Here is a 27,183-nt window from a genome sequence, read left to right as displayed (position 1 = left end):
TGGGGACCAGCTCTGTTCCTACATCGAGCATGGGGAAGCTGAGGCCAGGCAGTTCCCGCACTCGCTCAAGGTCACACAGCTGGTGGGGAGGGGGTGGTTCAAGGCCTGTCCTCTTCACTGACAGCAGGTGCATGAGCTTACAGAAGAAAGCACTATAAATGGTCACATTGTATGTGCGCTCAGTAGAACGATGACCCTGGGGACACTTTCATTTGTGTGTCTTTTGGCAGTCGCCCAACCACCCTGAGCACCTTTGAACGTGAAAGACACCATGGGTTCCCAGTCTTTGTCTATCCACATTTTTGGAATCATGACTAAAGTGAATGTTCCTTTATCTTCCAGAGAGAATAAAGACCCTTGGATAAGTTGCTGCATTTTGGCGTTGGTTTCCTCAACTATAAAATGAGGCTGGACCAGTTTAGTTAACCTTCAAATGATGAAGTGCACTATCGTATGTTCATGATAATGGCCCAAGCTTTCACAAGATGCCAGAGGAAACTGAGCTGTCCCTCTAAGGGAGAAAGGGGCTTTTGTTCATGGTGAGAAGCAGGTTTTCTATGAAATGTTTTGTGGAACGTAAGCTGTGAAAGTTTAGAGTCCCTGGGAAGAGTAACACCACAGTGTGACCCTTGTCACCATAAACTCCAGGGAAGACAATGTGTGCTCCTGAAAGAAGCAGAGCCTTCTGCTAAGTTAGGGGTCTTCTTCAAGCTGATGGCTGATCACAAAGACCAGAGGGAGGTGATGAAACCAAACTTTCCTAGTTGTTGTCTAGAGAGCCTGCTGCTTGCATGTCAGAGACCCACACATTCCAGTCATACCACTGGACACAGGAAGAGTTCTTGCCTAGGAGTCAGAGCCTACCTACTCATGGTCTTCATCTTCATTGGTCTGCTTATCAAATCACTTCATCTTACAGAGCCCCAGTTCCTTCCTGTTTGAAATCGGGATGTTAACACTTATTCTTTCTCCCACACAGAGAGGCTGTGGGATTGCAAAGCGTGTGAGAAGGTAGTTTCTCACTAGGCACCATGCCAGACTCAGGTTTCTAAAGACAGTGACTACAGTTGGCTCCTTTTCCCTGTCATTTTTAGTGTGATTATAGTACCTGAGATTAAAGAAAAAGTTCCAAGTGAATCTGGGGGAATTTTGGGTTAGATCATTCATCAGCACAGCATTTTGAACAAGTTGCCTAGCATTCAATACATAATTTTTAACCACATGCTCATTTTTATTAATTGCTTTAAAATATGTTTTATTAATTCTTTGAGAATTTCATACAAGCATACAATGTATTTTGATCATATTTACTCTTTGCTCCTCCCCTCACTCATTTCACATCCATTCCCAAACCTTCCACTCCCTTATAACATCAATCCTCTTAAACAAAAACAAGATTTTTTTTTTTATAATTCAATGAATCCAAACTGTGCTGACCACATATGCATAAATCTGGGAGGCCATCTACTGGGGCATGCTCAACCTACCAGGGACCATACCACTAAAGAAAACTGACTCCCTTACCCCAGCAGTTAATGGCTTTTCTGCTCCATTTCCCCTCTAGAAAGACCTTTGAGATCCAGCTGAAAGCTCAACACTTCACTAGTTATCTTAGTTATGAAAGAGCCTTATCATAGGTATAACCTCTCTTTATTGGATGTATTCAAAGTTTAGCATCATAGTTGCATACTCAGCTCTGTGGATTTGGAAGGATGAACTGAGACAAGGATATGACATACCTCCATTTACTTAAAAGGGTGGGAAGAATAAGTCTGAGAGGCATCAGCATCAGACATTCATTGTGTTGGCCTGATAATCCCAGCCTTCTAAAGATCCAACTGTTATAAATATGGAATGTTGACTGGCTTGATCTTGTACAGGTCTTATACAGGTGTCTCAGTCAGTGTTCCGTTGCTGTGAAGAAACACCATGACTGCTGCAATTCTTATAAAAGAAAGCATTTAATTTGGGGCTTGCTTGCAGTTTCAGAGGGTCAGTCTGTTATTATTGCAGGGGACAATGCAGTATGCATGGAGCTAGAGCAGTAGCTAAGAGCTACATCATGATCCACAGGTAGAGAAAGACTAGGCCTGGTATGGGCTTTTGAAACCTTAAAGCCCACTCCAATGACATATCTCCTCCAAGGCCATACTTCCTCAAACAAGGACACAACTCCTAATCCTTCTATTCCTTTCAAACATTTCCACTCACTGTAACTAAGCATTCAAATATACATGCCTATAAAGATCATTCTTATTCAAACCACCACAAGAGGCAACCACAGCTCTTGTGAGTCCATCAGTGTATTAGCCTTGTTATGTCTAGAAGACACAGTTTTGCTCTGACACTCCCTAGCCTCTGGCTCTGATAATTTTTGTGCTTCCTCTGCTGTGATGTTCCTTCATCCTTGAGGGAAGGGGTATGATACAGATATCTCATTTATGACTTCATATGCTAGATACTTATTCTATGCATTTTTAATAGTTCAATACATAATTTTTAATGGATAAATAAGTAGCTCTAGACTAGGTTCTATAGGTGGCAGGTATATGGATGCTTGTCTTCTAGTACAGCAAAGGTACAAAACGAATCTGTGGCATGCATACATAACAACAGAAGATTATTAAACAACAAAGGAGACTAGTAATCTATTTGAGTTAATTGTGTGCCAGCCATATGTTTTTGGGGTTGAGGAAAGGAGCCTAGTCTCAGAATTCAGCCTTAGAGGGAGAAAATGTGGGAGAATTCAATCATTCAGCAGAGGCCATGGTTTCTCAGAGCTGGACATTCTAGAGACAGGACAGATCAATCATCTCATGCTGTCCTGAGGAAACACAGCCTGGAATGTCAAGTAACTTCCTCAAGGCATCCAGCCAAGCAGTCCCAACATTTAGACTCACACTCAAGTCTCACTTCTTGAGCCATACTCTTTATATACAAAAGGCCATGCAATAGGAGTTCAGTGGACAAATACAATAGATGAATTCTCTACTCAGAAATAATTCACAATCCGACAAACCTCACAATCTATGATGCTATCTATGAAGCACATTGCTCAACTATACACATGTTATTCACCCATTTATTTTAAATTAGTTTTTATTTCAAACTCTCTAGCTTTAGAATCCATCATAGTCAGGCTTTGCCTTAAATCAGAGAAAAAGGAAAAAGAGCCCAGGATGGAAAAGGTGGGGTGGAAAAACAGGAGAGATGAACAAGAGAAGGCAAAATATCAAGGAGGCATGCAACGTATTGATAAAAACTGACTCAAATGTCTTCGCATAGCTGTTGCACAAGTCTCTTCTCAATATGAATTCTTTTCCCTGGAGAGAATCACCAAGATAATTCAAGCTCAAGTGCATATTCTCAGATGATCTATTTTTTTAACACTTCATAACATATTGTCTTATTTTCTAATTGTGTCACGTGTATAAGTTTTGTGTCACTAGTGAGAACATAAATGTGAACATTTATTTATCTTTTACATGTACCATGTACAGGGTGTAGTTATCAGAGCTATATATTTATATCTAGTTTTGTTCACTTATTCAATGAATAAATGTATGAGGCCTTCCTTAGGTACAAAAGCTATAGAGGTGAACATGGTAGAGCAGATGTCTGTCTTTATAGAGCTTACCTCCAAGCCTTCAGCTATGAGGACTCAGTGGCCTAAGGTGTGTGCACAGGAATTTGGGGATAACAAGAACAAAAGGGAAGTACTGCTGAGGAGTGGCAGTCTTACAGTAATCATAAGAGAACTGGTGATTCCGCAAGCTATGAAGAACGATTTTGCAAATCAAGAGCTTGGCTGGAGGGAAAGGACTATTCTAAATACTAGAAGGCATGCAGCATGATTATCTACATTGCTAAAGGATCAGATGAACCTGAAGAAGAGAGTAGGCCAGAGCATACAGGCTCAGGTGGACTATGGGTTTAAAGAGAAATGGAAATGGGAGGAATGGGCATTTCAAACAAGGAAGTGGAATGGCATAAGATATTTAAATATAGATGCTCCATCCCTCTCTAATACCCTACAGAAGCAGGGTATTAGATGCTCCATCCCTCTCTAATACCCTACAGAAGCAATAAGGCTGATACTCAGATCCCAAGAATGAAGCTTCATCCCTCCCACATCTACAGTATTTCTCCAGTAGCTGTCCCATTGTGAGAAAGCCATGCTTCCCCTACTGTATGGCCAGTGCATGCCTGCTTTCTTCCCAGGGGACCCTGCTCTCACTGCTCTTCCTTTCTATCTATGACCACCTCTTCACAGAGCTAATTTCTTCCCTAAGCTTCTAAGACACACAAGCTAAAATGCACTACAATCCATTAAATCCTTCAACTCCTTCCTAGTCATTTCAGTAAAATCTCTCCCATTCTTTATTCCATTCATGAGTTTATGTAATGACCTTACCACTGGACGATGCTTCCTATGATAAAATGGAATTAAGAAAAGGTAGGTCACAAGAATGGATTGGAATGGTAAAACTGAACAGAGCCGCAAAGATACGGTATTATCACAAGTCTCTAAAGCTTTCTATGCAAAATAACTTCTGGAGGTGCCTTCAGATTTGTCTCTAGCTCCTCATTTCCTTATAATTAAGTTTTCTTTGTTAATAATTGACTTAGAGGAGCCATGTGGGAGGACTAACAGCAATATCCAAAAGCAATCCTTAAAATTAAAAAGACATTTAAAAGCCACCATTCTCTTCCGCTGCATCACTGTGACAGCTGTTGTGGTCATAGCCAGTATTAGTACCCAGTCTAAAACTGGGCTCACTACCCCGATAGACTAGTATAAGACTACCGTTCTTTTCAGAGATTTGAAGTTGCCCACAGGAATTGGATGAGAACTAAAGAGTCTCTTCCCAACTCGTACCTGAAGATGGAGAGAAATTACATAAATGATGGAGTGCATATCAGAATCTCAGATGCGCACTTAGATGTTTTAAAGTAACTTCACCATGTAAGGGAAGGGAATCCGAGCATTTATAGCACCTCTAAAACCTCCAGAGCTAACTATAAAATGAACACTTTTGTTCAAAACTCTTTGTTCCCTTTTTATTTGAAAAAAAAAAAATCACTTCAAAGAATTTTCCAAATAGAAAATTCCATTTCTAGAGTTTGCAGGTTTATTGCAGCAACAGATGTTCAGTTAATCTCAAATTGGACAAAACCATCTAAGTAATCATTTGCAGAATAGGAAAACACTAATAAGGGGGAAAAGTCAGGGCCCTGTCAGCAGTTGGCGTTTAAGTAGAGAGAAATAGAATACACAACTGGAGAAACAAACATGTGTTTTTCAGTGTGGCTAACATGCCTGTTCTGATAGGAAGTAAAAATGAAAAAAGTTCTCAGAGGCTGAAAATGATGAGTTTCGTTAAATGGACTTGAATTAAAATTCCACTCTTTTTTTCCTGCCACAATGTATTACTTTTAATTTTTTAAATTTGGAAAAAGTTTTATAAAATATTACATCCAAAATATACTTATAACATTCCTGTGAATAGTAAATAAATAAAATGTATTTAGTTATCTTGAGTTGCAATGCAATACTTTAAAAAGTGCTTTTTTTTTTCCTGTTTCAAAACTGTTATACAGAATGAAATGATTGACACCAGGAAACTGATATTTTGAACACAGAACCTATGAATCTGAAGATGAGATTCAAAACCACAGAGCACCAGTAACTTCTACATGGGACAAGAAACATACTTACCCCCCAGCCTCACAAGTGAAAAGAGTATAAGAAACCTTGGCTTTCTTTTAGTTATCTTAAGAAATGCCCTTTAAGATTTTAATAACAATGTATCAAAGAATATCCCCTGACTCCCTGCCCTAACCACACTGACCACATCTTAGCACCAGCAATGCCCATAGCCATAGCAAAAGTTCCTTTTGCTTACCACCTTCACTCCCATACCACCTCCAAACATCATCATGTAGTTTTCTCAGCAATGAAACAACTCAATACCAACCACTGTCAAAAATATAAAGAATTCAGGAAGCAACAAATCAAGTATCTTACAAGATACTGTTTTCATGAGGACAAATGAAATTAAGCCATGGAGCCACACAGTGGTGGTGATCTGTTGAAGGACCCTACAGTTAGGAAGTTGGCTCTCAGTATTAGAGCAAGAGAGAGGTGGTACCATTTCTCACCTAAGACCAGGCCTTCCAAATGATATTGGATGAATGAAGCCTACATCCTGTTCAAACAGAGACATGAATCTGAACTATAAGCCATTTATCTAAATATGTATTTATTCTTGTTCCCCACAAAGTAGAGGTGGGGCTGAAAAGTTGCCCTGCCATGCTTTCTCCAAGCAGCAGACAGAAACACTGCAGCAATAAGGCAGTGTGCACGCACGCGCACATGGAAGTATCAACTACAGCCTTTGTAGAACTGTGTTTATGTGCATGACTGCACATGCATGTGTGACCATGTGTATGTGCCACACAGGCTCTGCCTGAGAACAGACCAACTGTGCAGATGCTTGGTGGTGCAATCTCACAGGACACACATGGCATTTCACCTGAGAGCTATCATGACAGCATTTCGGGCACCTTTGGGGGTTTCTCATCTTCCCAAGGTTACTGTGGTAGATGCAATACCCTGGTATTCTCTAGAGGTGAGTTCAGTGGACATAACTGCTGTAACACATCTTTGGAGTAAGAAAAATTTAGAGCAGGAATTCTGGGATGCACTATCAGAAATAGACACAGACACTGCCAAAAAAGACTGGCAATTTAGTTGGAAAGCTACTGACTGGGAAATAGATTTCTGGTTAAGGGCCCTACCTGTTTTTCCAAGGTCACTGAACAATTGCTAGGAGACCATTTAAATAGGAATTATGGAAAGAAAACATTTATTAGTTTGACCGGGAATTTAAAAGCAGGGGGCACACCTGTCTAATTGCTCCTTAAGAAGTTCATTAGAAGCAGTGGAACCCATCCTTGTCATCTCTGATCCCACCAGCGTGAAGATAACATCCTCCATTAGATAAATTGGGCAAACCTAGCCACAGTGCTACTTCAGCTCAACACCAGTCTTTGTTAGAGTTCCCATTTCAGTTTCTGCAGCTCAGATAAGCTTATCTCAGGGCTTTGAGTTGATGTTCCGGATGGCACAACAGACCTGATTACCAGGAGAACCACTAATGAGCACCAGGAAATGCTACCAATCCCCAAAGAACTCATGGGATAGTTTCAAGCCCAGAAGTGAAAGGAAAGGTCCTCAAATTTCCCAGGGAAGGTTAGAATTGAATCAGAATGTATGCAGATGCATTTTAACATATCCTTTGTAAAATTTAGCTATAAAAATAGTACACTTGTATAGACAATTTTTTTTTCCTGATGAGGATAAGTCATGTGGGCTTTGAATTGAAAAGTACATAAGTTATACTCTTTCTGTTTGTCTTGCCTTGCTAGTCAAAGATTACATTCATTTGGAATTAACAAAAATTGATTTAATCATAGAATCTTAACAAGCTCACTTAGCTCTCTGAACACAAGACCAGGCTCGAAACAGACGATGTGCTGCCTCCATTTAAAGCTATTTCCCCAAATCTGTGAGCTTCTACCCCAGAATTCTTCTCTCCCTAGAGTCACACTAATGACATTTGACATGATGACAGAGAGGAGGGGGGAAAGGGAAGGAGGAAAAGAGGAAGGGAGGGAGGTGGAGAGAGAGAAGGGGGCTTTACTGGTTCTGTTGAAACCATTTTCCTTTTCTTCCAGTTTGGTAAATTGCTAAGGTTCACTGATCATTGGCAACTGGTAGGACAGATCCTGGCTTTAAGGTGGCCCCTCTGCCATTTCTGTGGCTGATCTAAGACCCATTATGCACTGGATTCTGCATTATAAAATCTAACCTGGGTACAAAATTTCTGCCTGTCATCTCGGCAAAGGCCAGGAGTTTCACACCATCCTATAATGTTGAAAACAGAAAATCAAAGCCGCCATAGAGCTGCCTGCTTCTTCTCTGACCAGTTTGTTGCTTTTTCTGAGGTGATGTTGGCTGTCACTATCTTAGACTGGAAAGGGCAAGTTGGTAGAATAATATGTAGTTTAAATAACATCTCCCGGGGGAAAATCCTTCCTCACACTTAGTATTAAATGCAGTAAGATAATCAGCAACTAATTGTTTGATGCTTAACTAAGAGCCATTTCCTTCTCTGAACTGGCCTGATCCTGATGAAGGAGCCAAGAAGCCCAGGTATTTTTCTTAGATCATTCATTCTGCTGCAGTGACAGCCCCCATAAAACTCCAGTTTATGAACCAAATTTGTTTCACCCCTCACTCCAATATTATAATGCAAACCCAGAGAACAGAATATCTTGTAAGATATGTAAGCAGTTCACTGAAAACGCCAGCATGGATAACTCTGTCGATGACCTCTTCTGTCTAATATCAATTTCGGAAAATTACTTTCCATTGCAAAGATTTAACCAGTGTGCCTAACCTACCACACAAACCCCTTATCTTCTCCCCCAACTTGTTTGGTCTGAGAGCTTCTTCTTAGCTGCTTCATCTTCCTGCAAACACTTAAGCTTTTCTCTTTTCAAACGGGTTGGGAGCTGTGGAGGTTCTCAGCTAGACAGAAACCCTGTGGTTTGATCCCATTAGTCTAAGCTCGGGCCTGGTTGCAAGCAAGCTGCAGTATCTGCTTGCAAAAATCCTGGAAGCCAGGTTCTAGACACAGACACCACCGGCCGCATGCATTCTTCCATACTGGTCTACCCAAATATTGCCTGGAGGCAGCCAACCACAGCAAAGGGAATCTTACCTTCCATCATGGTGGCAGAATTGCATTCCTTAATTTCCAAGAAGTCAGAAAAAAACACAGGAGGATATGCTTCCAGGTCCCAGCTAAGTCCTCACAAAGCTGCCGCTGAGGTCTACTGCGCTTGCTGCCAAGCCAAAGGAGACAAGTGTTAACCCGAAAGACAAGCCATGGATGCTGCTGGTGCTGCTTCACCTACAGTCTCCCAGGAAGATGCTGAGAGAGAAAGGCAGAGGAACAGCCACCGGCGAGCTGCACCGCCTGCGCTGCCTTGGCCAATCCCTTCAGCTCTGGACCGCGTCACATGGTAGCCAGCCTGCATCTCCTGACACAATACCCCCGGAGAGCGCACGGAACCCATTTCCCGTCCCCATTGCTCGCCACCCCCACTGCCTCCCGCTCCTCTCCAAACACACAGCCCCTTCCCCACCTGGTGACGCACTTCCCCCGCCCCTCCTCATGGTCCTCGCAAGCCTTTTGCGGCTCCCGGGCGCCCGATGATCTGAACTGCTACCCTGACGGAGGATGCCAGGGAGAAAGAAGCCAAGGAGCCTGAGCCCTGGGAATTTTTTTTTCTTTCGATTTTTCTCTTTTACTTATTTTTTACAGAAAACACTTCTTAGTAATCCCTGATCTTGGCAACACACTTTTACACTCCCATTCCAACCTCATTTTGACCTGAAGGAATTTCAAATGTCAGCGCCCGGCCTCTGCGCACATCTGTCATCTGTAGCTGGCTCGCGCTCTCTTTCTGTCTTTCTGTCTCCCTCACCCTCCACGCGCCCTGTCTCTCTGTCTAGGTCTCTCTGTCCCTCCTTGTGTGTCTCTTCCTCTCATTCACGAGAGAAAAATCAATTCGCTGACGTCACATCATAAACAACCATCCCCCAAAGGATGATGCAGGAAAAAAAAAAAATTCACCCCAGCTGCCTTGAAAGGAAGCAGGAAATTAATTGCGCATGACATGTCCAAGAGCTGGCAACTGTCATTAAAACAAAGAAACAAAAGAACCCACCCGATTCGGGCTCTGAAATCAAACAGGCGATGCTCCAGCTCATTTCTGGGGCGAGAGGCGGGAGAGGGGGTTGAAGGCAGGAGTCTTGGCGTTGGCCGCCTCAGGCGTGTGCGCGTCGCCTCCTCCCACGCACTCCGCTCCGCAGCCGCGACCCCGGGGCTTTGGATCCCGGCGTCACCGCGTCCTCGGGCCGAGCTGGGCCGACGCCTGCCCCAGGTGGGGAGCCTCGCTTGCAGCCTCGGCTACAGCTGCCAACTGCAGCCCCTGCTACATGGCACGTTTTTGCAAGACGCTCCTCCCGCGATCTTCAGTCGCCTAGGAGCCCAGTCGTTCACCCCAAGGGAAATCCAGTGGAAGGCAATCGTTCCAGGTTGCGCTGGAGGAATGGGCGGAGCCTGGGGCTTGGCAACTTGCTTTGATGGGGAAAGGTTCAGGCTTAAGGTCTGGTGTAGCTGAGGGTCACCTGAGTGCTCTCAAGAGACCTAGGAGTCCTTCAAAGGGAGGGACTCCCAGGCCTGGTGTCCTGGGATCCTGGGTTTAACCGGGCCAAACAGCCAAGCAAAAAGAAATAAATTGAAACCAGTCAGGAAGGCCTGTGTGTGTTGGGAGCAGATGATGAAGACAGGAGGCTAGAGAAAGGTCTCTTTAAGGAAGAATAGCAGAGCCGGGCTATGAAAATCCCTTTACTGAAGATCAGATCAGAATCTCTAACAATAGTGCTGTTCATTTACAACACCCTCACTTACTATTAATCAGATCTAGAGACATAGTCTGACTCTTTCCTCCAGAGGGAATATGAAATACTAGTGGCTGTGAAAGGGGCCAAGTGAAGAGATGAATTAGTCAAAACCGAAAAGCAACTCAGTTCCTTAGCAACTTACAAGATTTTAAAATTAAAAAATTAAGCCTCATTGTTTTCTCTCAAGGATACATCTTTCTGTGACTTCTGCCTTTAAAAATTAAAGTTTCCTGAGAGATATAACTTGCTTGTGGCTTTTTCCTTATGCCTATGAGTTTTAAAAGGAAGAGATTACAAAGTAACAGTTGTCTTAAGGGCAAGTTGATCTGCTCTAAAAATGCAGTGAGTTATTGCATAAAGGATGTATGTGTATGATTAGCAAATTATTTTAATGAAGATTAACAGCATGGACGGATACTGGTGTCAAACAGAATGAAACGGAATCCTGCCTCTTCTTCTTGAGGTCTGAGACTAGAGGCCAGTCATACAACTCTGGGCTTTGGTTTCTTACCTATAAAGTGGAAGTTAGAATAATACCAAGTCCACAAGCTTATAAACCAGTGGTTCTCAACCTGTAGGCCATGACCCTTTTGTAGGGCAAATGACAGGGATTACCCCAAACCATCAGAAAACATAAATATTTGCATAGGAATTTTTAACTGTAGCAAAAGTACAGTTATGAGGTAACAACAAAAACAATTTTATGGTTGGGAGTTCCCACCACATGAGGAACTGTATTAAAGGGTCACAGCATTAGGACAGTTGAGAACCACTGCTATAAATAGTAATACAGAAAATCTGTGGTAATATCTTACTATATACCCAGAAGTGTTCTGATACTCTGCCAGAAAGTTACTTAGGCTTGTGTCTACAGTTTGGTTAAGTCTGCCATGTTAGCTTTGCAGAATTAGTATCAATGACACAGAAGGGCTGGTACATGGCTCCAAAAGGTTGCAGCCAGAGATCTGGATGCGCAGAGAGCCACACTCACTGAGAACAGTGGTGAAAGACAAGATGAAGCAGAGGGACAGCTTGTTAGAGATGCCTGAAAAGCTGCTGAAGAGAAAGTAGAGCTAAGAAACATTAATTGGGAAAATCCAAGGCTGATGAAATTTTAGCATAATTCAGGGAAAAAAACGGGGTGAACTTGAGGTGGATATTATAAAATACATAAGGTAATCTGAATGGCGAAGGTTGGTCAGGTGAAGTCTGGAGGTAAATGGAAGCAGGAAATGCAGGAGATGGACCATGGCTGCAGATGACAGGGAGTCTGCTGCCTCTGCTCCCAGCCATGGCTCTACTGTAACAGAGAGAAGCCTCTCACATTTACTGCAAGCTCACACCAGTTTGGTATTAGGATTGCAACAAGTCTAATAGCTAGACAGAAGGATATATAAACAGCCAGGAAGTATATAAAAGATGCTCAATGCCACTCATTACCAGGGAGATACAAAACCAGTTAAAACTGTCTATTAACAATAAGAGACATAACAGAAGCTGATGGAGAGCTGAGAAAAGAGAACTCTTACACACTGTTAGTAGAAGTGCAATTCTAAAAACTATAGAAAGCTTGCTTAACCTGACAGAGGACTACTACATGGTCTGGCAGTTCTACTACTGGGCATACATTCAGAAAGAAGGAAGGTAGTATATTAAAGTGACATCTGCTCTTACCTGTGTGCTGTGTTATTATTGTCAATAGCCTAAGTGCCCATCAAGTAGCTCAAAGATTCTTGTTCTTAATATATTTTGAAAATTTTTAATGTACATTTTAATGTAAATTATACATATTTTTATGAGGCACAATGTGGTATATACTTGCAGATGTAGCATGTTTAGTGATTAGATCAAGGTAATTCAAACATCTACACACACATCTTGTGTGTGTGTGTGTGTAAGAGAGGAGGGATTTAAAATCTTTCCTACTAGCTATTTAGAAGTATACAGCTATGATCAATCATATGACTATCATGCCATGGACTATTAGAAGGTACACTTAGCCAGCTGCATCCATCCACACACACACACCCCTGCTAACCATCTTCCCTTCACACATTCCCTTACAGTTACCTGCTGCCAATAACATGGTTCTACTCTACATCAGCCAAACCAAATGGTTTGCTTCCACATATAATGAGAGTCTGTGAAATTTACCTTTCTGTACTTGAGGGACTTTATGTCACCTAATGTAATGTCCTGTAACCTTCCTAGTGTTACAGTAAGTAGCTGCAGTACATTTTGATTAATGAATAACCCACTATATATACATATATTATATAATCACACATATATGAATAGTCATATATGTATGTGATATTTTCTTTAGCTGTTCATTTGTTGATGGACACTTAGGCTGATTCCATATTTTGGCTATTGCCAATAATAACACAATATACAGGTAAGTGCAGATATCTCTTTAACATACTACTTTCCTCCCCTTTGAATATATATATATATATATACATATATATATATATATATATTCATAAATGGTATATATATGCAGTAAAACTGCCAGACCATGTAGTAGTCCTCTGTCAGGTTAAGAAAGCTTTCTATTGTTTTTACAATTGCACTTCTACTAACAGTGTGTAAGAGTTCTCTTTTCTCAGCTCTCCATCAGAATCTGTCATGTTTTTCTTGTTCATAGACAATTGTAATTGGTTTTGTATTTCCCTGGTAATTAGTGGGATTATATATCTTCTACATACTTCCTGGTTGTTTTATGTATCTTCTTTTAAGAAAGGTTGGTTCAGAACATGTGGTCAATAGTCATTATGTTATAGGAAAAAAACTAAAATGTGTAGCTACAATTGTCTCAGAAGGACCAACAAAGATGTGTGTAGCAAAAATGGTCAGGACTGTCCTGAGGCCAGATGCGTTTCTCCACAGCTATATCAGCTGTTTGATTTGTGCCCTATAACACGATGATGCTAGTGTCTCAATTATAAGAGCATCCAAAGGACAGAGTTTCATTTCACATTAAAAATGTACTCAAATAGGTTGTTAGAAAAGATCAAATACTTTGGTTTTATCTCATATATATATATTTAGGGGAACATGGTTTGCTCAAAAACATAAGCAGCTCTTTAGATTATGCCTGAATTTTGAATTTTTGCACTTTTGGGTACAGTTCTTTCCTTGATGACAGGCCCCAAAGAATTTCTTGCTGCTGAAAAAATGGGACTTTCCCCCTCACAAATGTAGCTGAAATTGTAGCCAAAAGATCATGAAAAAAATGGGCTTGATTGTTGGCTAGCATCAGAGCACAGCTTTGCATGGGAGCCCTGTTCAGGATAACAAAAAAGATCCAAGTCACACTAGGCTCACAGATCATGGTTTTGGTCGGCCAAAGACTAACAACTCAGGTGCTGATGTCACTAGACATTGGATTTTATTTCTGAAATTAGGTTTGTATCAGGGTGATACTTCATTAGTTATCAGTGATTTAGAATAGGATTCCAGCTGGGTATGGTGGCCATGTCTTCAATTCTAGTATTCCAGAGGAAGGTGGAGCTGTGAGTTCAAGGCCAGCCAGGGCTACACAGTAAGACCCTGTCTCAAAATAAAAATAAAATGCATACATACATGAGCGCATACATATATACATGAATACATACATACATACATACATACATACATACATACAAAAACAATGAAAGAAAAGAAATCAGATACCTACTAAAGTCTCAAAAGTTGAATTTCTTTATGCATTTTAAATTTTAGCATTTTAGGGGATTACCTCTTCCTATTTAAAAACAAACAAAACAAAAATAAAAACAGGCGGAAAAGAATGAGAACTGGGTCATGAAGGAGGAAGGAAAGTTGACCTAAGGAGAAAGTTTTAAAGTTGCTCAACTTAGCGGGACATATTGACTCTCCATTTCACTCTCTCCTTGGATGAAGTCAATGGTTGTGAGAGGGAAAATATTGCCCATGCACTAAGATCAGCAATTGCCCCTGAGGAGACCTAGTTCTATGACTCACTGAGAGTGAGAGATTCATAATGAGGTGAAAGCAGATGAATTTTTGGTGAGATCCTGCTGTTCTTTTTTTTTAAATATCCATATGTCAATGTGTAAAACACCTCTATGTGTGTGTGTGTATTTCATATACACATGTATGCATATATAATATTTTTGGTTAAAATTAAACAATTACAACTTGAAATATTAGTGATGTAGACAAAAGGAATTTGTCTGAATAGTTTGCAAACTGCAGGAAGAACAGAACAGCTGAGGGAAAACAGATCCAGGACACATTGTGAAACTGTTACCAGAATCAAGTACTAAAGTAGCAAATGTATTTTTAAAAAGTATCTATTTTTAAATTCTGATAGTTTCAGGTCTAGAGAAGCAGTGAGGGAACCAACTCATCTCTCTTTTTGTTTGTCTTTTAGTCACTCTTTCTTTCTCTCTCCTCCTTCTTTCCAGTATATGCTATCTTCAAGTACTTTTTCTCCATGTCATTAGAGATCTAGCTATTGACTGTCCAACATCTCCATCAAGGGTTGTCTTGGCTTGGATCATTGTCCACTCTCTGGACCAATCCATGGGATCCATGCTGATGAAGCCTCATGGTGAATTTATATAAGACAAACATCACTTTTAACTTATTCACATGTTCAATGCTGAGATCAAACTTGGGGGTGGGGAATAAGGCAAGTCTAGATGACAAACAATCCTGAACAACTTGAAATCCTCACATTACAGGAGTGGCAGACACAATGTCAAAGGGAAGAATGGACATTATTAGCAAAAGAGATGAGGAAGAAACTATGTAACCAAGCAACTTATTACATAGACATTGCCCAGTGTATCAAGCACAAAAGTACCCCAGACATAGAACCACTTAGAATGACACATGGACGCCAGACAGCAGACTTGAGAGACTATGTGTTAATGTTCACACACCACATACAGAGAGGAAGCTGTTCTTTCCCATGGGACTACACGTCCTACTTGCTGAGCACTTAGTCTAAAGACATGGTATGCTCAGTGGAACATCCCTATCCAGAAAGCCAGGCATATATACCTATGTGAGTGCTGAATAAATTTATACCAACTACTTGTATTGCTTAATCAAGACCTACATTTAAAAAGACAGGTCCTATGACTGGGATACACTCAGAGAATGAGAAGTTTCAACAGAGGAAAGTAAAGAACTGTAGTCTAAACACCAAAGCAGAGGAAACCTGACAGCAAAGGAAACTGAAAAGATAATTCTTAAAAATCAATTTTCAAATTTCCATGTAGTTCTAAGGATACAGCAACTGCTATATCCATAATATCCAGAAATTGGAAACAGCTCAAATTTCCATTGACAGATGAATGGATAAAAATGTGATACATTTGTTCAATGGAATATTATTTATTCAGCTCTTTATAAAACGAAATTTGTAGGCAAGTAGTTGGAGCTAGAACACAAAACATACTGAGTAAGACCAAAAGGACTAATATTGGAATGCATTCTCTTATAAATGGATGTTACCATTAAGCCTTTCATAGGCATGATACAACCCTTTTAACTACAGAGATTGATGTAGAGTAAGGGACTAGGGGGAAAGAAGGATCGTCCATGTAGAGAAAATAGGATATATAGTTATGGAAACACAGAGGGGAGATTGCAATGGGAGGTTAGTGGGAGAGGGAGAAGAAGAGAGAATAAAAAAGGGAATATGCGGCAATAGGCTTGTTAACCTGTAGTCTGAAAGAAATAGCTAACCTGAGGAGCCATATGAAAACCTACTACAATAGGGGATTCTTAAAATATGTACACATTTGAAAGAAGTATAAATGGAGTTGCCAAATAACAGGGGAGACAAAGACCAACTAGATATTTTTCACTACTAAGTGAAACTTCCAGTGGCAGGAATGGGTTCCAACTAATGGAGCTGTTGGCCAAAGGGGCCCCCAAATAACTCAGGCTATTGTCAAAGCTATTGATCACTTTACACCAACTGGTGGTAAGGCTCTATTGATGAAAATAACATAGATCCCATTAAACACAGAGAAGTCAAGGTAGTGTTTAACTAGAGCCTTCACCTCTACTGCCTAGTCTTCATGGTCCTGGAAGGTACTGGAAGGCACACTACACCACCAACCCAGCTACAAACCCTGCGATTTGCAATGATGACGTGACTGCATAATGCACCGGAGCACATGATACTGCGTTAGTAAACAGCCCACTCTTTAATCGGATCTAAGGCCAACCCATGACATGGAACCCATGCCTGACACTGCCACAATGCCAAGAACCTGAGTCTAGGCCATGGGACTAAGGGAACGGCAAGTATTAGTGTTCTGCTAAAGGAGCATAGCAGTAAAATGACTCCTAATAACATTGTACTATACCCATTGATCAGCACCTTAGCTTCCTTCTGCAGTAGATGTGAAGTAAAACAGAGACCCACCACTAGGCAATGTGTAGAGGGTAAGAGAATTTGGAACGCTTAGTACTAAATGGAATTTCTTCATCAAGCTCTTCCTTTTGGTGCTCAGAAAACTATGTGGAAGAGGAGACTGACCAAAGAGCCAGAGGGGATTGATACTGCCAAATATACAGACCCAGACACAACAGGATTATTGCCTATAAGAACTCACAGAGACTGTGGTAGCTTGCATGGGGTCTGCATAGGGTCAAGCTGGATGGTGTCCCAGTGCTGAGAGGGAGAAGTGGACATGACCTTTCACTCCTGAATGAAAAGCTATCTGTAATTCAAGACTGCTTGCAAAGGAAAGGGGAATGAACCCTCAATGAACCCTCACTGAATAATAAACCTCACTCAAGGGAAATCCCCATGCCCAGCAAAAGAAGGTAGATTCCTTGTGGTCAAATCTTGTTTGGTCATATTTTCACCTTACCGGTCTTTTGATTGTATATTATTATTTCTGATTTTGTGTGTGTGTGTGTGTTCCTTATGATTTTTCTTTTACAATTTTGATTTGTTTGTTTTTGTTTGCCGGTTTAAGAGAGTGAGGGATACGAACGAAGTTGGGCAGGTGGAGATGTGGGAAGGCGGGGAGGATCTGGGAGGAGGTGAGGGAGCAGAAACTGTGATCAGAACACATGGTGTGAAAAAAATGTATTAAAACAAAAGTGAAGAAAAAGAACCAGTAAAAGTGGGTTACTGCTGTGATGATGGATATAACAATAACCAGAAAGTCATAATGTAATTAGGATCCCTGACTTCTAAAACACTGTAAGTATAATCGATGATGACATATACTGCCGAGACCAAACACCAATAGGTATAGTGTCAGTGTCCTTCAAGCATAGACACACAGCAGCATGGTTGCCACCACACTCAGGCCTGCTACTGTCCTAATGATGGACTCAGTCCTGACTTTAACAGTCCAAGAAACTAGACAAGAGAGTAATCTCAAAATTCACTTTGTAAATTATGAATTGTGACAAAATTAATAAAACTAGATCATATTTTTTTGCTTATGGATGTCGACTCAAAAATGTTAATTTAATTATCAACCAACAAAAGCATAAAACACAACCCAATATATACCATAGTGCATTCTATTATATGAGTAATAAAAATAATTGAGCATTATGTAGTAATACAATTACCAACATTAAGCTACTTGACTTGGTTTCATTACTGCTACTAACATACGTAAGACATCCCTATGAAAGCAATTTAGAGAAGAAACGGCTTATTTGGCTTTTGATTTCAGTTTATGATCTGTTATTATGGGGAAGTCAAGGCAGGAACTTAAAGCCACACATCCATACTCAAGATAAGAACAAGAATAAATGTATGAATCCTTGCTTGTTTGCTCCCAGGAAACTTTTTCCTCTCTTATATTGTCCATCACACACACACACACACACACACACACACACACACACACACACACACAAGAAGTATTATACTGCACAATGGGTTGGGTCTTCCTACATCAATAATGAGTCAAGATAAGTCCCCCCAAATTCCCACAAACATGCTCATAGGCCAAATCAATGTAAGACTCCCTCCCATGTGATTCTAGGCTAAGCCATGTTGACAATTAAAACTAATCATCATGCCACCAAAAAGAAAGTTATATGCCACGATCTCCACAAGCTTTGCAAAGGTCTTACCTAAAGTTTTTTACTGTGACACTTATTAAATATATTAAAGTCACAACAACAACAACAACAACAACAACAACAACAACAACAGAGATTTAAAAGCTTTCTTGGGATATTAGAACACACAAACCTCTACCAAAAAAACTTAACCTTGTTGCATGGAGACAAAATAATTTATTTTTCATTATCAATAACTGGTCAAGAATAAAACCTAAATGCCATTTCTCATCATTATTTGAAATTTGGTATGATTTTATAGGTGTCAACCAAAAAAATCAGGGATGAAAAAGAAATAAAATTTTGTCATAGACAATATTTGCTTATTACCCTGTTTTCTCTGTCTGGGTGCAAAGGAAGGCTGTATCTACCTGTGGATGGAGTAATGTGACGAAGTTACAGCCAGCAGAATTTTCCAGATGTGGATGTTACAAATATCCTGCAGATTCTCTGTATTTTCCTCCAACTTCCAAAGAAGACGTCTTCTTGTTCACAAGGAGGCTAACACGTAAGCTCTTCTTATCTTCCCTTTGACAGAGACCTGTCTGGTTTTCCTTAGGCTGTAGCCATGAGTGAGCTAAGTATTGTTGTGAGTGTCTGTAGTCAGCATGTTTACACATACACAGCTCATGTGCAATCCATGTTATTGCAATCACTAGATAGCACTCATTGAGTACTTCATAAACATATTTCTTATAGCTTTAAAGGCTGGAATTTCAAAATCAATACCAGGAGTGTGTCTGGAGAGAACTTTTTATTTTGCTCATAGATGGTACCATCTCCCATGCAGAAGGGACAAGTGTCCCTGGAGTCTTTCATAGGGAACCTAATCTTATTTATGAGTTTTTTTTTTTTTTTTTTTTTTTTTTTTTTTTTTGCAAAATACGAACGTAACCATTTGCAAATAATTTATTCAATGTATGTTCTAAACAGAGGTAGAGGAAGGTAATACAAACTGGAGTCGTCAAGTGAGGAAGGCACTGACAAGGAAGGATGAAGCTCACTCTACGTCTAGAAGTGCCCTGCACAACACGTAAAAGAGTTCAAAGCAGAGAGAATATAATATATCTCATTATCACTTTATGTTTATAATATGTAAGAATGGCAATGTGTCTCTACATTTGGTTAAGTAAAATATATTAATTTATTTTAAAACTTATGGTTATTACTGTGTGTGCACATATGTGTGAGTGGGAAAATAGGTCAGGAGAGGCTGATAGATGGTGACTGTGATCAAAGTACATGACACATTTGAACAAGTACATCATTGTAAACCCATTGCTGTGTGCAGTGAATAGACATTTAAAACTGTAGGATAAGCAAAGTTAGCTCCAGTGCCTGTATGGTCAGGGAGAAAATATAGGGAAATGCTAGAAAATATAGTATAGAAATTAAACTGTGCCTGAGCAGGGGTGCCACATGCTTTTAATCCCAGCTCTCAGGAGGCAGAAGCAGGCAGATCTCTGAGTTTAAGGCCAGTCTGGTCTTCAGAATAAGTTCCAGGACATCCAGTGCTACACAGAGAAACCATGACTAGGAAAACAAAACAAAACAAAAAACAAAACAAAGCAAAACAAAAGTCCCACAAAACAAAACAAAAAAAAAACAACAAAAAAAGCAAACAAAAACCCAAAAAGCAAAACAAACAAAATAAGAAATAAAACTGCGGTAATAATAAAAACAAACTAGAATGATCTCTGTGGCAAAGTTTTGGGGGCACAAAGATGGGAAAATGAGGAATCTTTGAAGAAGCTTGTAGCTCAGGGAGACAACTGAGCAAGAAACACTGGCAGGGCAGATGGACCACAGATGTTCCCAGATAAATCAGTGGATGAAGGAGAAACACACACCAGTCTTCATAGCCCTTTCTAGGGATGCAAATACTCTTTAAATATTCTCCCAGAATTTTTTTTTTTTTTGGATATAGCATTTCCATTGCTTAAATTGACCTATTGACCTGCCACTTCCAGTACTCCCACTGCCTCAGCTTCCAGAGTCTGAGATTGCGGGGTCATCCCACTCCGCTCAGCTCTTTCAGGCCCTTCCTTATTCAGCCCCTCATTCTCACTTGCTTCTCCGATTTTAGCTTCTCCTCTCATCACCTTTAGGGTACCAGGTAGTCAGCGGAAGTAGAAACATTTAACCTCAAACTTTTGCCTAATCTCACACTTACCTAATCTCACACTCGCCTAATCACACACTGGCCTAATCTCAATGCTGCTTTCCCTTGATTTTCTCCTTTCCTCCCACCCTGGACTACTGGTAGCCACTCCCCTTTTCCGAATACCCCGCCCCCTTTTTTCAAGTTAGTGGGACAAGTAAAGGGACAGGAGGAATTTTTAGCTCCCACTTTACCTTCTGGGCCATTCATTCGCTGCCAATCCAATGTCTCTCCAGAGGGCGGCTCTTCTGCTTGCCTGGCACTGATTTTACTACCTGCCTCTCCCCATCTCCAGTAAGACTTTGCTCTGTGACCTCAGCAGCGAGCTCACAGTCCTCTCCATTGCCCATCTCCTCTCAGCCATGACTTAGGCATCTCACAGTCCTCTCAGCCATGACTTAGGCACATCTCTTCTGTAACCAAGGCATCTAGCTCATAGCTCTTTGTTTTTTTTTTTATAAGTGCTACTGACCTTACCATGTCTTAGGGACTCAATGAGTAAACACCATTTGAACCTCATCTTTGTTGATATTTAATATCTCACACCAAATGTTGTTCTAATCTATTTACCAATCCTTCTCTGGTCCACACAGATCATTCTAAAGACCCTGTTAACATTTTAGAATTCTTTTTATACAGATTTTTGGTTCTTGAGTTGTTTTCTTTGTTTTTCATAGGTTTCCCCTGTAGTCACTTCCCCCAAGTCTTAGAAGCTGAATCTGTACAAAGGTGTAGTAAGGCCAGAGGGAGCAGCATTTCCCTGAAGCTCAATAGCTTGACAGACATTTTCTCACAACACTGGCCTAACCTAGATGGAAATACATGTGCATTTCTTTCTCTTAAGCCATATTGCACTAACTATATCAGCTTTTGAATATACAGCCTATATCCGTGTGTCCTAGAGAAAAAGAACTAAACAAGCTGAGATACATGTATATAGAGATATAGAACATGAGGCATTGGCTGGCTTGACTGTGTAGGTAGAGAAGCCTCATGACTTACAACATGGAGCTGGAGGCCCCAAAAGCTGATGGGGGTAGTTTTGACTTCCCAAGGACAAGGAGGTCAGTGTCCAATGGCAGCAGAAGATTGATGTTCCACTTGCATAAAGAGAAAAATGGAACCTTTCTTCTGCCTTTGATTGTATTTAGGCCCTCAAGGAATTTGTGCCACCTGCCCAGTGTGAAGATGTGTGTTTCTACTCTGACTCAAATGGCAGCATGCTCTACAAACAGCCTACTGTCAACATAACCAGAACCTAGTTAAGTTGACACAGAAAGTGAACCATTACACAGACTAAGTCGTTTATTATTTGTTTGCTTGCTTGTTTATTTATTTATATTTATATTTTGTATTTTATTTTATTTTACTTCTTTACTTATTCACTTCACATCCCACTCACTGCCCCACTCCCAGTTCCTTCTTCCTCAATGCTTCCCCCATCCCCTCCTCTTCTCGTTTGTGTGGGTGGGGGTTCTCTGGGTATATCCCCCACCCTGGCATTTCAAGTCTTTGTGGAGCTAGGCACATCCTCTCCCACTGAGGCACAGCTAGGAGAACATGTCCCACATATAGGCAACAGCTTTTGCTGCAGTTGTTTGGGACCCACATGAAGAGCAAGCGGCACATCTGCTGTGTATGTGCAGCAGGGCCTAGGTCTAGCCTGAGTATGTTCTTTGGTTGGTGGTTCAGTCTCCGAAAGCCCCAAAGGTCCAGGTTAGTTGACTCTGATGGTCTTACTGCAGAGTTCCTATCCCATTTGGGGCCCATAATCCTTCTTCCTATTCTTCCATAGTATCCCCAAGCTCCATCCACTCTTTGGCTGAGGGTATCTGCGTTTGTCTGAGTCAGCTGCTGGGTGGAGCCTCTCCGAGGACAACTTGCTCCTGTCTGCAAACATAACAGAGTATCATTAATAGTGTCAGGGATTGCCCATGGGAAGGATCTCAAGTTGGGCCAGTTATTGGTTGGCTATTCCCTTAGTCTCTGTCCTCTCCCGCAAGCCTAATTACTTGTAGACAGGATAAATTTTGGGGTTGAAAGTTTTGTTGGTGAGTTGGTGTCTCTATTGCTCCATGGAGGTTCCTGCCTGGCTAAGTCACAGCTAAGGTCACCCCTATTGATTCTCTTGGGTGCCTCCCTCATCCCAGGTCTCTGTTTCCTGCTGGAGATGCTCCCCACCTCCTCACCTCCATCAGTTGCAGATTTCCATTCATTTTTATGGCCATCTAGCCATCTCTCTTGTCCTTTCCCACACCTTATCCCAAATCTTCCCACTTCCCTTTCCCATCCACCCTCTCTTCCAGCATGTGCTTGAGATTTTGATCTTAGCCATTCCTCTGAGTATAAGATGGAACCTCAGAATTGCTTTGATTTGCATTTTCCTGGTGTCTAAGTACTTTGAACACTTTCTTTTATGTGCTTCTCGGCCATTTGAGAATTCTGTTGAGAATTCTGTATAGCTGTGTACCCCATTTTTTAATTGTGTTATTTGGCTTGTTGGTGTCTAACTTCTTGAGCTCCTTGTAAATTTTTGATATTAGTCCTGTTGGTGAAGATCCTTTCCCAATCTGTAAGCTGCAGTTTTATCCTGTTGACAGTGCTCATTGCCTTACAGAAGCTTCTCAGTTTCATGAGGTCGCATTTATCAATTGTTGGTCTTAGAGCCTGAGCAATTGGTGTTCTGTTCAGGAAATTGTCTCCCATACCCATGCGTTCAAGGTTATTTCCCACTTTCTGTTCTATGAGATTTACTGTATTTGGTTTGATGCTGAGGTCCTTGATCCATTTGGAGCTTTGTGCAGGATGATATTTATCTTTTTATTTGTTTGTTTTTGTGTGTGTTAGTTTCCTTTCTTTCTTCCTTCCTCCCTCTATCTCTCCTGCTTGTTCTCTCTCTCTCTTTCTCTCTCTCTCTCTCTCTCTTTCTCTCTCTCTCTCTCTCTTGTTTATTGTTTCTATGTGAATTTCACATCACATAATCCATTCACACCCATGTGCCCCTTCCCTCTTACCCACCTTCTACCTTTGCAACCTTCCTCCCAATAGAGAAAAAAAATCTCATTGTGGGAAGCTGTAGTGTGTCACAGTGTGTCCCCCAGCATACTCTTTTGTCTATACTTCTTTGCTTACAAATGGTCATAGCAATGACTTGTTGGCCTGGAGCCAGGCCTCTGGCTTCTGCAATTCTATCAATTCAGGAAGCTCACCGAGACTCCTTACAGATATCCCTATGTCATGGAGAACCCTGTAGTTTTAGATCTATAAAGCTTCATGTGCTTCATTCACTCTAGCAGCTCATCAGTATGTTGGGGTTGGCCATTCAAAGCCCTGGATCTATGCCTGAGAGGCCTCTGAGTTGGTCCTTCCTTTGGCTTTCCCACTCTCATGCCCTTAGGGCTGGCTCACTGCAATCCTACAACCAGGGCCAGCTCTACTTTGCTACCCAGGTAAGGTGCATGGTCGCTCTTCCTAGTGCTTCAGTCAGTGAGGGACAAGTTCTCCCACTCTCATGACCCCAGGACCAGCTCTCCCTCCTGCCATAGATGGTGCTGGGTGAGGGAGGGAAAGAGGGTGCTTCTCCCTTGTCCATGCCACCATCCAGAAGACAAGAGGCAAGGCCAGTTTACCCACAACCCCCACATCCAGGGCCAGCTCTACTGTGCTGCCCAGATGAGGTGCAGGGTCTGCTCTCCTGAGTGCTGCAGCAGGTGAGGAGCAGTGACAGCTCTCCTGCTCTGATAACTTTGAGGGTAGCTTTCCTGTCTGCTGTAGGTGGCAAGGGGCAAGAGGTAGGGGGGCATCTATCCCTTCCTCATGTCATCTCATAGCAGACAAATTGCAGAGCCACCTCTCCTACACTCACACCCTCAGGTCATCTCTCCTGCCTTTCCTAACTCCAAGGGGAGGTCAGCTCTACTGTGCTGCCTAGACCCTGGTCTCCTGAGTGCTGCAGCTGATAATGATCAGGGCTATTAGCTCTCCTGTTCTCATGATCCCGGGACCAGGTCTCCCACCTGCTGCAGGTGGTGAGGGGTGAGGGGGAAAGGAGGGTGTTTATCCCTCATCCAGGCCACTACAGAGAGACAGTGGTAGAGTCAGCTCTCCTATGCTCACATCCTCTGGGCCAGCTCACTTGAGACTCCCGCAATGTACAAGGGAGCTCTCTTGAGTCCTGAAGCTGGATAGGGGCTGGGTAAGCTCTTCTGCTGTCAGACCCATAGGACCAGATCTCCCAGGATGCCCAGGCCAGTGGTGGGGCCAATTTTGCACAGCCCTCAAACATCTACATGCCCTCCAGTGGCAGTCCAGACCAAAGACATCTCTGCCTGGCCTTTGATGGGAACAGACTCCTGCTGCTAGAGGACCATGGTCATAGACATGGCCCCTAGTGGTAGCACAGGCTAGGACCCCACCATGGTCCCAGGGAGCATCACCGACGACTCTAGCATTTACTTGCTTCTCTTAGTGGTGCCATGGTCTCTGAGTGTCTGGGGTCACCTCAGGAGTGGTTTTGGGAGTGCTTGTCCTGCTTGTGCATTATGCTGCTAGGCAGGGTCATCTCAGGCAGGATCTGCACCCTCAGGTCTGTGCTGCACCAGACTGATGGGCATCTCAGGGTAGCTCCCTCACCAGGCCCCATGGTGATTGCCTGGTGGTCCTCTCACCTGGCCCTTTATGAGAGTCATCTGTTTTGGGATCACTCCTGATCCATGCCCATGGTTCCAGACATGGTTCTTTTAGTCTCTGGCTTGCACCCAAGGCCTGCCTGATACTAGAATGTTGGTCATCTCAGGTTCTTTTTATTTTCAGGGAATGTTAGGTTATTAATTCAGATGTTCATAGGTCAGAACACAGCGGCTAGACATAGCCCCTCTTCTCCCACCTACTAATGTTCATGTAACATAGTAGCCACACCTGCAATGCTTCTAGGGGCAGGTCTCTTATTTATTACATAATTATTTCATGCCCATTAATTATCATTTACTTGAGTACCTGTTGGGAAAAGAATCCTTACAGCCAACGTGATTTTCTTGATTGTCAGGGAAGAATTCTGTTTGCCCAGGTTGGCTCATGGCTTAAGATACAAGGGATTATTGACCCAACCAGTATCAGATGACTGTCTCTTGACTAGTCATTGTGAGTAAACAGATACAACCAGTATTGGTGGTTGACTGTTGTGAGGTATCCACCAGAGAAGACAAGGCAGACATGAGTTCAAGTCACTAGACAGACTTCTTAGCAGGTTGTTGACTACACTGGGTGTTTAAGACCTGGGTGCAGTCCTGAGCCTTTCTCAGGGTGAGCTTTTAAGCATGAAAACCACATTCTGTGTTGACATATATAAGTTAGTAAGAACAGGTAGCCAGAAGCAAAACCACAGAAGCCAGAAAAACAAGGTTACTAATTCAGAGCCTTCCCCAGAAGTATGGACTTTGATGGATTAGATCTTTGTTCTCATTTTAGCAGGTATTGGCGCTCTCATGCTGGGTTCCAAGGCCTGAATGGTGCTTTCATCATGGCTGCAGTTGTGCTAAGGTCTGGGACCTACTAAGGTCTGGAGGCCCGTTATGTGACAGCAACAATTTCTCCATGAAGGGATGTAATGAAAACAAAATCTATAAGAAAGGATCCTACATTCCATTATTTCCTATACAAACAACAAAATGCTGGCTATTACACATATTTATGTGTTCAATAATTATTTTATAAACAATAGGCTGTGTTTATTTTGTTACATAAATCCAATCAAAGATTTTTTTAAAAAATCATGTTTCTTATGATTCTCTGTGGATGTTGTCCTTGTTTTCCCAGCACCAGCCCCACCCACTTATGCCAGGCTTTTGAGACTGAATGAGAGTGGTGATTTTGTGAAATTATATTCCTACTGTGATTCCCCCTGCCACCACCCAGCCTTTTGGGGGAAATCAAACAAGAAGTCTTTATGCTTCCTTAAATATCCTCTGCATGGAAAAGCTCAAGTGCAGGAGATAATGAAACAGTCATGAAGAGAAGCAGTCAGCTTATTGACTGTTCTTCCTGTTGGGTTGGAGGAACGTAGTCCACTTTGCTGTGAAACACCACAGGCATAGTTTATAACAGCAGAGACTTATTTCTCACAGCTGCAGTCTGGGAAGTAAAGGACCGACTGTGGGCTCAGTATCTGCTGAGGCTGTTCTGTTTCTGAGATGTCTCCTTTTTTCTGCCTCCTCAAGCAGAGACCATTACAGGATGGAAGGCAATGAAGGGTAAATGGTTCAAATGCTCTGTGAAGACTTTTATAAAGCCCTTAACCCTATTTACAAGGGAGGATTTACATTGAAACTGTATAGGATGGCCAAGAGTTCCCTCAAACTAATGTGGGCTGCTCATCTGTTACTTGGAAAGAAACACTAACTGA

The 27,183-nt window shown here is 41.7% G+C and overlaps 1 protein-coding gene and 1 pseudogene across 17 annotated transcripts in view; both read right to left on the bottom strand.

Moving 5' to 3' along the window:
• Sgip1 (SH3GL interacting endocytic adaptor 1) overlaps window positions 1-21,084 on the bottom strand; it is a 221,417-nt gene extending 200,333 nt beyond the window's left edge. For 14 of the 17 annotated variants that reach the window (XM_031377986.1, XM_031377970.1, XM_031377974.1 and 11 more), the window contains exons 1-2: window positions 20,978-21,084; window positions 8,790-8,913 (exon numbers count right to left, since the gene is read on the bottom strand). In XM_031377986.1, coding sequence (XP_031233846.1) covers window positions 8,790-8,799 — 10 coding nt within the window. In that variant the 5' untranslated portion in view covers window positions 8,800-8,913; window positions 20,978-21,084. Of the gene's footprint in view, window positions 1-8,789; window positions 9,199-9,801; window positions 10,196-20,977 lie in introns of those variants that run through there. The other 3 variants (XM_031377972.1, XM_031377971.1, XM_031377985.1) reach the window with 3 other exon arrangements.
• A 4,513-nt stretch (window positions 21,085-25,597) lies between these two features.
• On the bottom strand, window positions 25,598-25,722 carry LOC116097318 (annotated as a pseudogene).
• Window positions 25,723-27,183: the final 1,461 nt, after the last annotated feature.

The sequence above is a fragment of the Mastomys coucha genome, unplaced genomic scaffold (assembly GCF_008632895.1).
Source record: "Mastomys coucha isolate ucsf_1 unplaced genomic scaffold, UCSF_Mcou_1 pScaffold18, whole genome shotgun sequence".
NCBI lineage: Eukaryota > Metazoa > Chordata > Mammalia > Rodentia > Muridae > Mastomys > Mastomys coucha.
This window is presented reverse-complemented; position numbering and strand designations above follow the sequence as displayed.